We start from the raw sequence: 15,486 nt of genomic DNA on the forward strand, positions 1-15,486 counted from the left end.
TATTATTATTATTATTAGAAAAAATTGTAAAAAAGTGTTAAAAAAAAGAAGAAAAGATGAATTATGTAAAAGGTAGAAGGTTTATATAGAGATGGTAAAAAAAATAAAAATAAATTGCCAACGGCTATATGCCTTGGAACAAGTAATCCTTAAGGCGATAGGAAAATTCCGCTCCTTTTGTTTTTGGGGCTTAATCGGCGGAACGGGGTGGTGTAGCAGGTGAGGGGGAGGCGAAATGGAGGGGGAAATCGCCCCACTCCGTATAGTCTTAATAAGTAAGGAAAAATTAATTTAACAATTAATCGTATATTTAAGGGACTAGTATCTTGTTAACTTACTCCTTTTAATTTAATTTTGTCGTTTAAAAAAATCTCATTTATGTTTATTAAGAAAAACAAGACTTCATGCAATTTTTTCATTCTTCATCAGACAATCATTTATTTGGCATTGTATTATGTTTAACAATTAATTGTATTTTTTTTCCTTATACAAAACCCAACATTACTAACTAAAGAATGTTCGATCAGCGCAAAAAGGCGAGGGGAAGTAATGGGCTATTTAACTTTACGTTTATTCTAATTTCTAAAACAATAATCTCTAAACCGTGATGTGGCATAGTTAACCACCCACCACCGCCCCTCCCCCTCAATTCAACGTCGACCTTGGTTCGGGGTGGGTTTGTGTAAATGCTGATGTTGCTTGTCATTTCTTTTTGTTTTGTTTTGTTCTATTCATATTCCTATATATTATATGTTCTTTGTATGTATGATTTATAAGAAGGAAGGAAAGTAAAGAAATGTATATTTGTTAATGGGGTTTATGTGTTATTGGTAAGGTATTTGACTACCGTAAGATCCAATTAGGTTTGAGTCTTAATTCTCACATTTGTGAGGTGGATTATAAGGCACTTTTCAAAAATATTGGGTTTTCAGCTCTTACATGTGTGTAATTTATGAATATGATAGATAGTCATTTAAAAAATATATATATATATGTTTAAGATTTTTATTTTTTAAATATTTTAACTTTTGCTAATTTTTTAACATCTGCCAATCAGTCTCTCTAGTTACTCTTTAGTACTATCACATATAACCCCATAGTTTATAAGTAATATGAAATGTTTGGTGTTTCGATTTCATATTCCGAGAAAATTATTATTTAGTTATAATTAAATAAATTTTTGTTTATTAAATTATGTCAATAAAAGTGATTTAAAAAAATTAAGTTGTGGAGTTTTAATTAAACTAACTAATTAAATATAAAAATAAAAAAAACAATAAAACTCGTTTATTTCAACTTATTTACAGAAACTAAGATAAGTAAGTCAGTAAGTATCCAATGTTTGTCTTTCACCGGTTTTGATCATAATATTTTGAAAGTGTATAAAGGAGGTTTAGATATAAACATTTTTTTTTCTACCATAACGATGTAAAGAGGTTGCTTCTGGATTACATCTAAGATAAAAAATGTTTCAGTTTTATAAGACCATTCGTAACCATTCACCTCTTTCACTTACACTTTTTCCTGCCACAACAACATCACCTTCTAACCTCTTTTACCTTCTCTTTTCCCCTTAAACATTCACCTACCATTTGGTCCCCACCTTTATTATATTTAATATATAGTAAAAGTAAAAATTATTATATTAATTAAGAACGTTACTAAAAAACACATTAATAAAAATATTGCCACAAACTAAACAAAATATATATAAAAATATTTAATTAGTAATGACTAAAAATAAAATATTACTCTTATTAACCTGAATTTATATGTTAATTCAAAGGTCGAAATCTATATGTTAGTTTAAGGTTTCGGATTTTTATGTCAACTCAAAAAGATGTCGTTCAAGGAAAAAAATAGTTAATTCAAAAGATCCCTACGTCCAGAAGTATAGCTTCATTTATATGTTTGTATTTATTTACGTATTTGATTCTCTTGCTTATGTATCCATCTATTACCTATACTCACTCTCCAAATATTATACAGACAAAAGAGCCCGTATTGGAACCACGTTAGTGTGACCGTCACTGATCATTTATCATTCCTGATATGATAATTGACGATAACTGAAATCCCTATGTCTAGTAAATATATAATGGGCTTATTTACTCTTAGAGACGTAGTATATGGTTTCCCATTAAGTGATTGTAAACTAAAAGGACTAATGGTGCACACATTAAACATCAAAAGGGTTGAATGCGTAAATACTCTCCTTATAAATAGAGAGTCATTAACAGAAAATACAAGAATTCCATTTTCCATCTTGTTCATCGATCGGAAATCAAGACAAACCGGGCACTACGGTGAGACGTGAAAACACCCGATCCCATTCCGACCTCGATATGTGGAATCGTCTTGCGCCATATGTACTGAGATTGTTCGGGAGACATGGTCCAAGCCCGGTACGAGGATGCCTTGTGCCTAGGGGTGCAATGAATTCTTTCTCTTTTTTTTTCGGTATGCCGCTCCGCGAGCTAGGATAAAATTATCAGATGTCCCTTTCGTTTACAACAACCTTAACCGCACAAGCCTGGGCCTACCTCCATCCCTAGAGGAGCCGTATGAGGCGGAAGCTCCACGTACGGTTTTGAAGCCGAGCCTTTCCAGCAATGGGGCTTAGGGACCGATATGATGATTGGTTAAGGTTAATCAAAAAACATATATTAAACCCTAAATTTCGTGTGTGTATTCCTCTCAAATTCGTGCATCATGTTCCAGCCGAATTACTCATCCCATTATTACTCAATCACCTTGTTATGGGAACCCGAAATCAATAGCAATTATTCTTTATGCTCTTACAGGTTCCACATGATGATTGAGGATGTTTTATCACTCGAATCGAATCATGTTTATTCCAACAGCCCAGTGTAACATCCTAATATTTTAGGCCAATGAAAATTAACATTTATTATAGTTTTAACATTAAAATAGTTTCCTAGTATTTTATTTTTAGATTCGGGGTTAATTTAATTGGAACTTTAACGGGTAGCGGAGATTTTACCCATTTATTTTGTTTAGTTACGTGGCAAAGGAAGGAAAGACCAGGCCATTTATTCTTTGATGATTCATAGCTCCACCACTTGCATTACCATCACCTTGATCCTTCCTCTTTTTCAAAAATTTCTTGTGTGAATGATTCTTATTTCTTTCTAACTAAATCAAATCCTTCAAGAAAATAACATAATAACAATAATCATAATCCACAATTAAGGTATTTCATGTGGGAGAATTGTGGGTGTTGTGTGTGTGTCAACATCTTCATAGGAGGAAGGAAGAAAACTTTGTAATTCCAATCCTTAATCTTCAAGGTAATAATTTCTTTTAACCTAGTTTGATTTTAATTTCAAGAATTAGGGTTCATGCAACTATTTTATTTGGAAATTGGGGGTTTCATTTATGTTGAGTAAATTGCTATACTATGAGTTAGGGTTCTTGTAATTTAATCAAATTTAGGGTTTTTAGTTGGGTTACATGAAAGTTTTGATGATTGTTAGTGAAAACGAAATTTGACAGATTTCGTTACTAATCTTGTCATGGGTAAAACTCTGCTGTAAAAGATGTTTCACTTGTTGAGTTCTAAAAATAAAATGTAGGTAAATGTGTTAAGAAGAAGTAGCCACTGGAATGGGTTAAAAAGACGAAGTAGAACTCTAGATATGAATTTTTGAATTCAGGAGCACAATGCTGATTTTTCAGCAAAACTGATTTTGTGTCTGTTATTAAAATGGGTAAAACACATTTTTACGAGTTAATTCATGTCTTGGTCATTGAAAATAAAACGTACCTAAATGTGTTAAATTGAAGTGGGAACTGAAATGAGGTCAAAATATTTTTTGGAACTCAAGTTATAATCATTTGAAGTCGGTATGGTCAAATCTGTTTTGTCAGTAAGAACAACAACTGTTTGTGTTTTTAAAACGACCAGAAGTCACTCTTGAAGGATAATTAACATGTTGATCACTAAAGATAAAATGTACCTAAGTGTGTTAAGTAAATTTTTCCACTGGAATGAGATCAATATATGGTGTAGAACTCAAGTTATGGTCATTTGAAGTCAGTAAGGTCAAAACTTTTTAACAGCAGCAATTTTGATTTTTAAAACGACCAGAACTCACCTTTGAAGGACAATTCACATATTGGTCACTAAAGATAAAAGGTAGGTGTATGTGTCATGAAAATTTGGCCACTGGAATCATGTTAAAAGAGTAAGTAGAACTTGAGTTATGCTTGTTTGAAGTCTGCTAGGTCAAATATGATAATGACGATTTTGATACGAAAGTAACTCTTGGCCAAATGAAAATGATTTAAGAGATACATGTTTTGTGAAACAACCCAAGATTTATATAAGATTTGTAAATGATGGGTTGGGTGTTGAAATGCTAGTGATTATAGGAAGAAAGTTGCTTAATGGATATGATTGCTTTAGCTTAATGCGGATAATGGTATTGGTAATAGGACCCTTAATGACCCCCTCTGAACTATCGGCTCATTGTACCCTTGTTATGTCTTTTTGGAAAATTATTATGATGTCTAGTGTTAGACCCGAGTTTTTGGGGTACTTCCAATGGGTCGTTTTGTAGTAGTGATGTATTGATCATGATTAAATGTGTTTTGGTAAACTAATAATCTGTAACAGGTTTAAATGATGATTTTACGAATGGGTAATGCTGAAATTTCTAACTTTTGGTGCATTGTCTTTTATAACTAGTTTTACTTTTATTAAGTTTATTTTTATGTCTAAAACTTGTTTGAACTCAGGAATGCCTTTTCTCCCACTACAGCGCAGTGGGAGTGTGTCCAACCCACTGCGGCGCAGTGGGGGTATAAAAAGAAATTCTTTATTTTTCTATTAACCGAATTGTGTCGTTTCACCCAGTGAATGAGATCACCGACCCAACTTCACCGTTTGTCTTCACCGACATGTTTCACCTAGGTTGTTCACCTAGTGTTACAAATAGTCTAAAGCATGAACATAAAATCTTTAATAAAAACAAATATTAACTACTTATTTAACCTTAGTATGATCAAACATTAAATTATAAGTTTATAAACATCACTAAACATCAAATAATAAATAATGGTCCCATTACTTTAAAACGTGGACCATGTCATGTTGTGAAAACGAAACCATGGGCAGCCAGGAGTCGAATATATATATTGGTTATAATTGAAGCGTGAGCTAAGAAAAGAACATTCTTTGGGCATCTAGATTGATATAAAACGAAGCAAGAAAAGTGACTCACGTTGCTGCTTATAACCAGAGCTAGAGCTCTCTATACTTGACCCCAAACTCCACCATGATTTTGACTACTTTGACTAGGCACAGAAAATAACAACCAGAATTTTTTATTTTTTATTTTGGACAACAACCATCAGATATTAATCACACATGTTTTGACCTGTCCTTGTCCAGTACCAATCTCTGTCCCACAATGCTTCAGTAGTTCAGTTTACATGGGAAGATTACATTATTACATATGAGGCTACTAAATTTAAAAGTAAATGGACGTGGTTTATTAATTTAAGAGTTAGATTATAGTTAAAATTTTGAATTTTTGACTCGGACTTTTATAATTTTCATTATAATAATTCCTTTTTATTTTCAACATGTTAGTTAAGGAGTATTGAATCGAAAAATTCTAGTGAGAAAATTAGAAAATCTAATTAACTATTAGAATGTATTAACGGTTAATCAGGTAAGTCAAAAAATCACATTTTTGCTAAAAAGCTTAAGGGGGTGTTTGGTACAATGGAATGGAAAAAGTGGAAAGAGAATGGGAAAGACTTCTCATGTTTGGTTGCAAACTTGCAATGGAGAATGAGAAAGAGAATCGAGAAATGGGAATCGATTACATTCCCTCAATTCTCTATAAATTATAGAGAATGGATGGGAATGGAAAAAAAATATTTTTTTTTGTTTTAGTGATGTTATATGTATTAAATTTAATATTTATCTAAAATTTTGTATTTTTCATATATATTCATTCTCTGCTTGTACCAAACAACGGAATCCATTCTCTTTCGAAATACTCATTTTCTTTCCCACTATATTCATTCTCTATTACATTTTCATTCTCTTTGATTCACTCGTACCAAACACCCGCTTATTGAATCTAAAAACTCGTTTGAGAAAGAGTAATCTTAAGTTTGACAAGCATTTTACAATATACTTTTATAAAAATATATTTAACTGACTAAATCTTGTATCTGTATTCGCTCTTTTTACTTATTATACCACCTTACATACCACATGTGTTTGTAAAATTTGTTTATAAATTATTTGTGTCAAGCCATTAATTTTAACTGTTAAGCCATTATAATGTGTTTGACAAAATTAGCCAATAACTGTTTCTCATAAATATTTAGCTGTTTGACAAACTAGAGCAAAAGTAAATAAGAATGGGAAAAATTATTAATTAATAATAGAATTAGTTTATTAGTTATTTGAATAAGGATATTAGTGTAATTAAGGAAAAGTTACGAATCAATATTTTATCTAATGTTGAATTATTGTTGATAAAAGTAAAGTAATGGTTAACATTTAGAAAGATAAAAGTATACATAGATTTTGATTTTCTTTCTCCGAATATATATATATATATATATATAGAGAGAGAGAGAGAGAAAGAAAGGTTATGTAAAACATGTAGTATTTATCTTAGGTAAAGCATGAGGGATTATGTAAAATTCAGGGGAGGTTATGTAAAATTCAGGAGGGCTATGTATGTTTATCAAATTCAAAGGTTTAATTTGTAACTAAGTTTAAAGTGGCAATACCTAAGCTTAGATAAAGTCTGCAGTACAAATATATATATATATATATATATATATAAAGAGGAAAGTTATTTTGAGAACCATCAAAAAATAAAGAACGCGAGAACCAATCTGGGCCACACATCTCATCTCCTTTTTTCTCTCTCATCACTTTCATCCAAATTTTTCAAAACGTTTTATCTCACAAACCGTGCATCGTTAGACGAAAAAAAAACCATGGGTAGTCTTAAAATTTCGTCCTCTTTCATTAAAGATGCGACTTGATATACTTTTGACAAACTTTTAAATTTCAAAATTTTTTTTTTTTTGAATTTTTTTTTACCTGCATATGTGTAGGATGTGTATGATGTATACCCTACACATGTCCTGCACATGTGTAGGACACATCCTACACATGTGTAGGATTGTCGCTAAAAAAAAATTTAAAAAAAAAATCGAAATTTAAAAGTTTGTCAAAAGTATATCAAGTCGCATCTCTAATGAAAGAGCACGAAATTTTAAGACTACCCATGTTTTTTTTTTCGTTTAATGATGTACGATTTGTGAGATAAAACCATTTGAATGAATTGGGTGAAAATGAGGAGAGAGAAAATTAAATATCATCAAGATCAAAATCAATGGCCAGGATTGGTTCTCGCGTTCTTTTTTTTTTTTATGGTTCTCAAAATAACCCACCCCTATATATATATAGGGAAGTGCATATGGGGTTGTCCCCATCTACCTCACAATTTTTTTTTAAATCCATAAATATCATGGAGGCCTCATCATTTTGTTTAAAATACAAATACTAATAAAATATTTGTGTGTGAGGGGTTTCTCATCTAAGTTTAGATGAAGAACAACCCCATATTCACTTTCCCATATTATATATATATATATAGAGAGAGAAGATAGTATGAGGCTGTTAGGCACTTAAGTTGGGTGAAAAACCTTTCACATACCTTTTTTTAAACCATAGAAATCATGGAAGCTAAGCATTTATTCAAAATATTAAAATATTGGTATGTGAGAGGTTTTTCACCCAAGTTAGATACATAACAGCCCTATACTAACTTTTCTCATATATATATATATATATATATATATATAATGGGGTGGGCTAATTTAGGAATATCTTAAATTAAAGATCATTAGGGACATGTAATTTACACATGTGTAAGTTGTAACCTACATATGTGTAAGTCGTGGTGGCGATGGTCGCCGTCGGCGGAGGATCATGGTGATGTTCGGAGATGATGATGGTGATGGTGGTCGTAGATGATGAAAAATAAATGGTTGAGAAGTGTCCATAGTGTCGTTAAATTAACTTTTGCCTATATATAAGAGTCATTAAATTGTAATGTGTTAACCGGAACGAATATTTTGCACTTTTTTATACATGTAATTGCTATCATGCCTCAGTACTCTTTTAAGTTTTACACGTACTTAAGAATCTTACTAAATTATATAGCATGTTTATTAGTTTATTACTATATATTTTACAAAATGTCACTAGATTATAGTCTGATATATAGACCTGGAACTCTTAACTCTAAAATAGTCGTTATATATTCAAGCAAACTAAACTATAAACAATAGCCAAACTTTCGTTTTTACAAATCAAAAATATATATAGCATGCATGTTTTGTACACAGAATTTTTTTATTTCATGTACCTAAGTTTGTTAATAGCTTTTTTTGTTTTTTTTACTCATTAAGGATTTGAAAATGAAGCCTAGAATTTGTAATAAACAATATTTTCGTAACAAATTGATAATAAAATATTGATTGCGGATGTTCTTATGTATTACGTAGTTAATAGTAAAACTATGGGCTGCTATGTTGGCCCCGTGGCCCAAACGTGTAGGAAAGAAGGAGACATGTCTAGAAAGAAATAAAAATATGAAAAACACGGAATGTACAACTTAATTCTCAACTCATGTTTAGTTGTTTACTAGTTCCTAACCTCTAGTAATCGTTTTTACTAGTGTAAATATTGATTTTTGATTTGTTGATTACTACTTCTTAACTTTAAACATTTCTTTACGGATGATATTAACGTGCATGGAGTGCATGCTTATGAACACTTAATTTCTAAAAAAACTTCATAAAAAAGAAAATTAAATGAAACTTTCAAAAAAAAAATTTTCTTTTGAGATTTTGCATATATTAAGGGTGGGGGGAGGGCTTCCCCACTCCTCCCCTCCCCTCCCTGATTTTTCTTCTCCTCCCCTCCCTGATTTTTCTTCTCCTCCCCTCCCCTCCCCGAAACCTAGGAGCACTTCACCACCTCTTCCCTCCCCTCCCCACCCTTTTCTATTTAATTTCATTTCTATTTATTTTTAAAACTAAAACATTTTATTTAATAAATTAAAACTAATACAAATATTAAATATAAAACAAACAACAAAATAAAACATCAAAGTACAATATTAAACGAAACGACAACACAATACATAAATAAACTAGCGATCGATGCCCAGGATGAATGTGCGATGAATATGGTCAATGAGATCCATCTTAAGATCCTCGTGAACGTTTGGGTTCTGTATCTCAAACAATCGTTCATCCGATGGCTGTGGCGCAACAGGGGGATCTGGAATGTAATCAGGACTTATAGCGTGGTCCTCGTCTTTTAAAATCATGTTGTGAAGAATACAACACGCATACATAATCTTACGGATAGGGGTTTCTTCCATTTGTCTTGCCGGTTCTCTAAGTATTTTCCATTTTTTTTTTATAATACCAAAAGCTCGCTCCACATCCTTCCTTGCAGCCTCCTGTGCCTTAGTAAATCGAATCCTTTTCTCACCGGTTGGATGGGAAATCGTTTTCACAAACATCGCATATCTTGGGTAGATCCCATCCACGAGAAAATACGGGTACTGATATTCAGTTCCATTTACAGTGAATGGAACCAACGGTGCTGTGCCGTCTTCAAAAGGATTGAACAAAGGAGATTGGTTCAACACATTAATGTCGTTGTTTGAACCGGCAACACCAAAGTATGCGTGCCAAATCCAACAATCCTGTGATGCAACTGCTTCAAGCGATATCGTCGGCCCGTGATGATTACCTTGCGTGTACTGGCCACGCCAAGCTACTGGACAATTATCCCAACCCCAGTGTGTACAATCAAGACTCCCTATAAACACGTAAAATATATATATATATATATACATTATTAACTAAACTACGTAATATATATATATATACATTATTAACTAAACTACGTAAAGTATATATACATATATACATTAAGTAAATATATATTAAGTAAAGATATACCTAACATGCCGGGAAAACCATGATAAGAAGCATGATGATCAAGAATGCGTTGCGTATCTGTACGCGTTGGCCTACGCAAATATTCATGTCGATACAACTTAATGACTCCATCACAAAAAGCATTAAGGGTGTCACGTGATGATCTTTCCGACATATTTAGGTAATCATCTAAACTGTCGGGATTACTACCGTATCCTAACTGGCGAACTGCAGATGTGCATCTCTGTAAAGCCGAAAACCCCCATTTACCACGAGCATCGATCTTCCTTTGAAAATAAGTAAAATTGTTTTCCAAATCTGAAGCTATCTTCACAAACAACCGTCTACTCATACGAAACCTTTGTCTAAAAAAAGTCTCATTAAATTTCGGTTCCTCGGCAAAATAATCTCGAAAAAGACAGTTGTGAGACTCACTGCGATCGTCGCGTCTTGTATACGTTCTTGAAGAGGAGGCAGTATCACGGACATCTTGTTGAATCGCATAATGCGCCATTGTGAATAGATTAATATACCGTTCCGTCTCGTCGGATGAACTCGAGTCCGATTGGAAATTTGGGGGTGTTGGGCCGTGATTGTCAAGAAATAAAGGATTGTTGAAGAAAGGGTTCATGATTCCGAAAATATAGATATATGTGTGTGTTATTTGTGTATGTTATTTGTGTGTGTGATTTGTGTGTTGAAAGAAAAAAAAAAGAAACAGAAGTGCAGAAAAGGAGAAACAAGGAAAGAAAGAAGAAGGGAAGAAGAAAGGAAAGAAGAAGAAAGAGAGAGAGAGAGACGTTGGAGTGTGGGCCCCATTTCTTTTTTCTTTTTTTTCTAACGTTCAACTTTTCGGCACCCAAACCGGCACCACCGTGCCCACGCTGCTCCCCTCCCCACCGGTACCGGGGGGTCGGAGCGGTGTTACTTCCGGTACCGACCCGGTACCGGTTGGTGCCTACTCCCACTCCGAGCACCCTTATATGATTGTATGTATATGAATATGAATATAAATAGAAACAATAGTAATTAAGGAATAGAGATTATGCCATTTTTGAGCAATTAGGGTGTACCCCGAGGACCAATTAGGGTTGCATATTAATCTGTCCTATAGGTACTTAGGCCTTTGCTTATAGAGTGCGTCCCCCTCCGTCCTACTCTTTGAAGACGCACGACACTATAAGCACGGAGCGTCTGACGCTGTGCGTTTTTGGTTTTAGTTCTCACGAGGACTATGGAAGACGCCGCAAGTGGGACCGAGCAATGGATAGTTTTTGATATTCAAAGTTTTTTTTTTTTTTCTATTTCTAACGGATAGTTTTTTTTTTTTTTCTATTTAAAGACTCCACCTTATTCTCATTTTTAACACACAAACATTCTATCACATACCATTTCATTCATCAAACACCATCAAAATCATGTCTAATTCATCATCAAGTGACGATTTCAAATTTCTAAACTCAACCGTTACGCATTTAATCCAAAGATCGCAAGCGCAATTTTTGATATTTGTAACGAAGACGAAGCAGACAATGTCGAGTCAAGTTCACGTGTACCTCGAAACAGAAGGGTTTTATCATGAGATCATGCCGGAGCCGCGGTGCGTTTATGGAATGATTAATAAGTGTTGTAATGTTAGTTTAATAAGTGTTGTAATGTTTTATTTAATAATAAAAGTATTTATTTGAATGGTGTTTTGTTAATTAAATAAATATAAAAGAAATGATGATGTGGCGAAAAAGTCCTGAAGAAGCTGTCTTATAGGCAGGGTAGTCCTGGGGGAGTCCTGGAGGGAGTCCTGCTGACGTGGCAGTCAAGTTAATATGACGTGGGAGTCCTGGAGGGAGTTTTTATAAATGTATTTTTAGATCGGGGGAAGATAATATGATGATGTTAGGCACTCAAGTTAGGTGGAAAATCCTTACACACCATTTTTTAAAACATAAAATACATTGAACATTTATTCAAAATAATAAAAAATTAGTATGTGAGAGATTTGTTACTCAACTTGAATGCATACAGCCCCATACACATTTTTACCTTTTAAATCACCCAATTCCACTCAATTATATAATCACTATACCATTCATTTACTCCCAAAGTGAATGAAAAATGATCCAAAATCGCCAAATCAATTGTTTTTGGGGAACTATTGTCGGCTCTAATTATAGGTTAACGTATAAGTATTGTGAGTTTGTGAGTAGTACCGCTAATAGTTGTCATGGTAAAAATATTACGATGACACTCGAAGTTGTTTATACTTTAACTATTACTTATATTTCATAAATAATATTACATTATGAGTACAACTGGTTTCAAAAAATATGAAAACAATCCTGATTGTTATCTAATTATCATAGGACATGTGATTGAAAAAAAACCTATGTGTGTTATGGACCCGCATCATAATCAAATACATATACTTGAATGTCAAGGACAAGATCATAAGTATGTTTATATTTTAATTCTCAATTATCTTTCACAATACCAGAGTTTCAAAACATTTATACTAATTAATAGTTTCCAAACTTTGCATACCATGAACTTAGTACTCATTATGGATACATTAATATAAAGTTAAGTTAGAATAAATCCATAAATTAATTAGAAAACTTTAAAATATAAATAAAAATTACTTTAGAATATTACATTTATACTTCTATACAAGAAAATTTCCTTTTAAGTTTCAATATTGAACTTAAATTCCAATACTGATTTTAAATTTTAACCATTCATCAAAACTACATTACATCAATAACTTAAACTACATGTCACTGCCACTGTCACCACCACCCTCCTCACAGCCGTCGCCGCCACTACCTCATCGCGCCACCACAACCCGTCATTGCCGTCATTACACTGCCGCATCGCGCGGTATAACTCTAGTATATTATAAAGTAAATCTTATTTTGGTTTTAGATTTCAAAATTGGTTTTAAATTTCAACAATTTATCATAACCACATTATATCAATAACTTAAACTACTCGTCACCACATCCGTCACCACCGCCCGTCCTCACCAACGCCACCGCCTTCACCACCCCTACCTCTGCGCGCACCATAATCAGTCACTGCCACCATTACACCGCAACATTGCGCGGACATAACTCTATTAAATATTACATATATAAGATATGCAGTATTATGAGGGGGAAAATAACAGTTAATTCACGAATCTATAATTTAGTATATGTACAATTATATAATAAAACAGACATTATGAATTGGGTATACCGAGAATGGGTATATATATATCCATCTATCCACACCCACCCACCACCACCACCACCGTTGTTTTGTTCTATCATATACCCCGAACAATAGTTGGTATTTATTGCATATTTGCATGTAACGGAATATTAATTTGGAAGAAAAGATAAAGGTAATAAATTATAACTAGTCGTATGCACACTATTTTGTTCGAAAAGTCTACAATGGCTTGTTATATAGAAATATAAATTATATGGTCTTAAGATTAATTCAAACCTTGTTTACTACTAGCACGATACTCGCACAATGCGACGGTGATCGTCATGGCAAAGGTGTGGTAGTGTCGGCAATTATTAGTGGCAGAGGCTATGTCGAGTGGTGTATTTTATTGATGTAAAAGTAATGAATGTAAAGGTTTAATAGAAATATTTTTGCGAAGTAAATGATTGATAGTGTAATTTAATTATTAACGTTAAGGGATTAGTATACGTGAAAATATTTTAAGAGTTACCAGATGAAAATATTACACAAGTTTCAACATTTTTAAAAAATAAAAAATTATTTTTTTTATAATATAATATGAATATAACCAAGACAATATTCCGTTATATGGAGGAACACAAATTAACCCATTATTATCCGTCGCTAGTAGTAGTATAAAGCTTTGATTAGTCAAAGTTGTTTGTCATATATGTCTTTCCGTTATTGAACTTGTAACAACAAGAAGAGACATTTCTCATATCTTCTAGTAAATAGTAAATTAAATAATATATAAGTATAGAACTTTGGAAACTTACTGTGGATATAGAATGAAAAGAAAGTAAGGGCGCGTTTGGTTCACAGAATGTTTTGGGAAGGAATGAAATTTTTCAAAGGAATTGGAATTTGAAGGAAAGGAATTTGACAGAATGTTTTTGATTTTTTGTAAATTCAAGTGAAGGAAGGAATTATTCCTTCCTCTATCCCCAAGGAATGGAGATTCCATCAAATGATGAAATGTTTATATTAGTGCATTTTAGGCACATTAATTATACTTAACGTCTCCGCTTGTTTTGATATATGACAAGAACGTACACACTTGTTTAAAAATGTCAAAAATACAAACCTAAGCATTCATACGCTATTTCCGGACCAAAAATGTCAATAAAGGACATCTTGGTGTAGCACTGGAGCACGGCCTTTCTGAAGCATAGCACTTCCTCTCTGAAGCATAGCACGACCTTTGCCCTGTGCAAGAGCCGTGTGCCTTTGGTCTCGGCACATTCGATTTTTTCCCGCTTCGTTCTATATTAAATCGACCTGTAACTTTCATGAAAGGCTTATATAATCATATAATGATGATCCAAATCAAAAAATTCCATTTTCTAACACTTTGATTTTTCGGCAAATTTTGAGGCCAAAATTTTTCTAAGTACAAAAGTCAAAGTTGGTCAACATTTCTCAAAAGTCAGAATTAGTCAACATTTTGGGTGTGAATAACTTTAAAATGCAGATTTGAGTTTGAGTGGGGATCTTATCTTCTCATTTTCATATACCCTCTTGTGACTACCCATTCTCCCAAAACCTTTCATATTTGGCATGCATTATCTACCCTTTCTAAGTCTCTCTTTCAAGAAAACATGAAGATGGGATTATTCCCTTATATGGTGAAGGTATCTATGGAGTGATTCTTGGCTTTTTGTAAAGTTCAAAATTTGGCACGGATGGTGCACCTGCGCACGGCCTCTACAGAGTCCATACTACCAAACGGATCTATTTTGAAGTTTCTCTTTATAAACAACACTTGGGTTGTTTTGAGAAACCACCTTTTGCATCACAACTACTGAATACACATACTTATCATATTATTATTCATTGTTCAAATCTATTCTTAGCAAGAGAGCAAATTTGTAGTGAGGAAACTATTTAGTGAAATAGTGAGAGCCTATAATTTGTAATTGTGCAATCATACTAGTGAGTGTGATTATTGGGTGTAAACAAACTCTAGTGGTTAGAGTTAGGTGATTCTTGAAGTGTCAAGAATTGGGTTTCATCCTAGTGACTAGGAGTTGTTGATATCTTGAAGTGTCAAGGTGTATAATCGGACTCTCCACCGGATTTGGAGTTCATAGTGCTACAAATCTCGATTAGTGAATCGAGGAGTGGATTAAGGCGAATTCGTTAACATTCACCCCAACCACTATACATCGTTGTGTTCTTGTGTAGTGAAGTATTTCTTTCCTTACACTTTTACATTTATATGTTTGTGTATGG

At 33.1% G+C, this 15,486-nt stretch overlaps 1 protein-coding gene across 1 annotated transcript; it reads right to left on the bottom strand.

Moving 5' to 3' along the window:
- Positions 1-9,221: 9,221 nt before the first annotated feature.
- On the bottom strand, positions 9,222-10,537 carry LOC122609252. Its single transcript, XM_043782310.1, has 3 exons — positions 10,045-10,537; positions 9,503-9,691; positions 9,222-9,388 (listed from the first exon to the last, which is right to left on the bottom strand). Exons 1-3 carry the CDS (start codon positions 10,535-10,537, stop codon positions 9,222-9,224), a joined length of 849 nt encoding a protein of 282 aa, XP_043638245.1.
- Between the last annotated feature and the right edge of the window lie 4,949 nt (positions 10,538-15,486).

This window comes from Erigeron canadensis, chromosome 7 (genome assembly GCF_010389155.1).
Source record: "Erigeron canadensis isolate Cc75 chromosome 7, C_canadensis_v1, whole genome shotgun sequence".
Lineage (NCBI taxonomy): Eukaryota > Viridiplantae > Streptophyta > Magnoliopsida > Asterales > Asteraceae > Erigeron > Erigeron canadensis.

Bases quoted from the DNA above. Each gene is read 5' to 3' on its own strand.
- LOC122609252 (XM_043782310.1), bottom strand. From the start codon at position 10,537: ATGGCGCATTATGCGATTCAACAAGATGTCCGTGATACTGCCTCCTCT. The intron at 9,692-10,044 runs GTATATCTTTAC...ATCCTTTTGAAG, and splicing joins TGGTTTTCCCGGCATGTTAG to ACGGCACAGCACCGTTGGTT. The intron at 9,389-9,502 runs GTATTATAAAAA...TGATTTTAAAAG, and splicing joins GGATGTGGAGCGAGCTTTTG to ACGAGGACCACGCTATAAGT.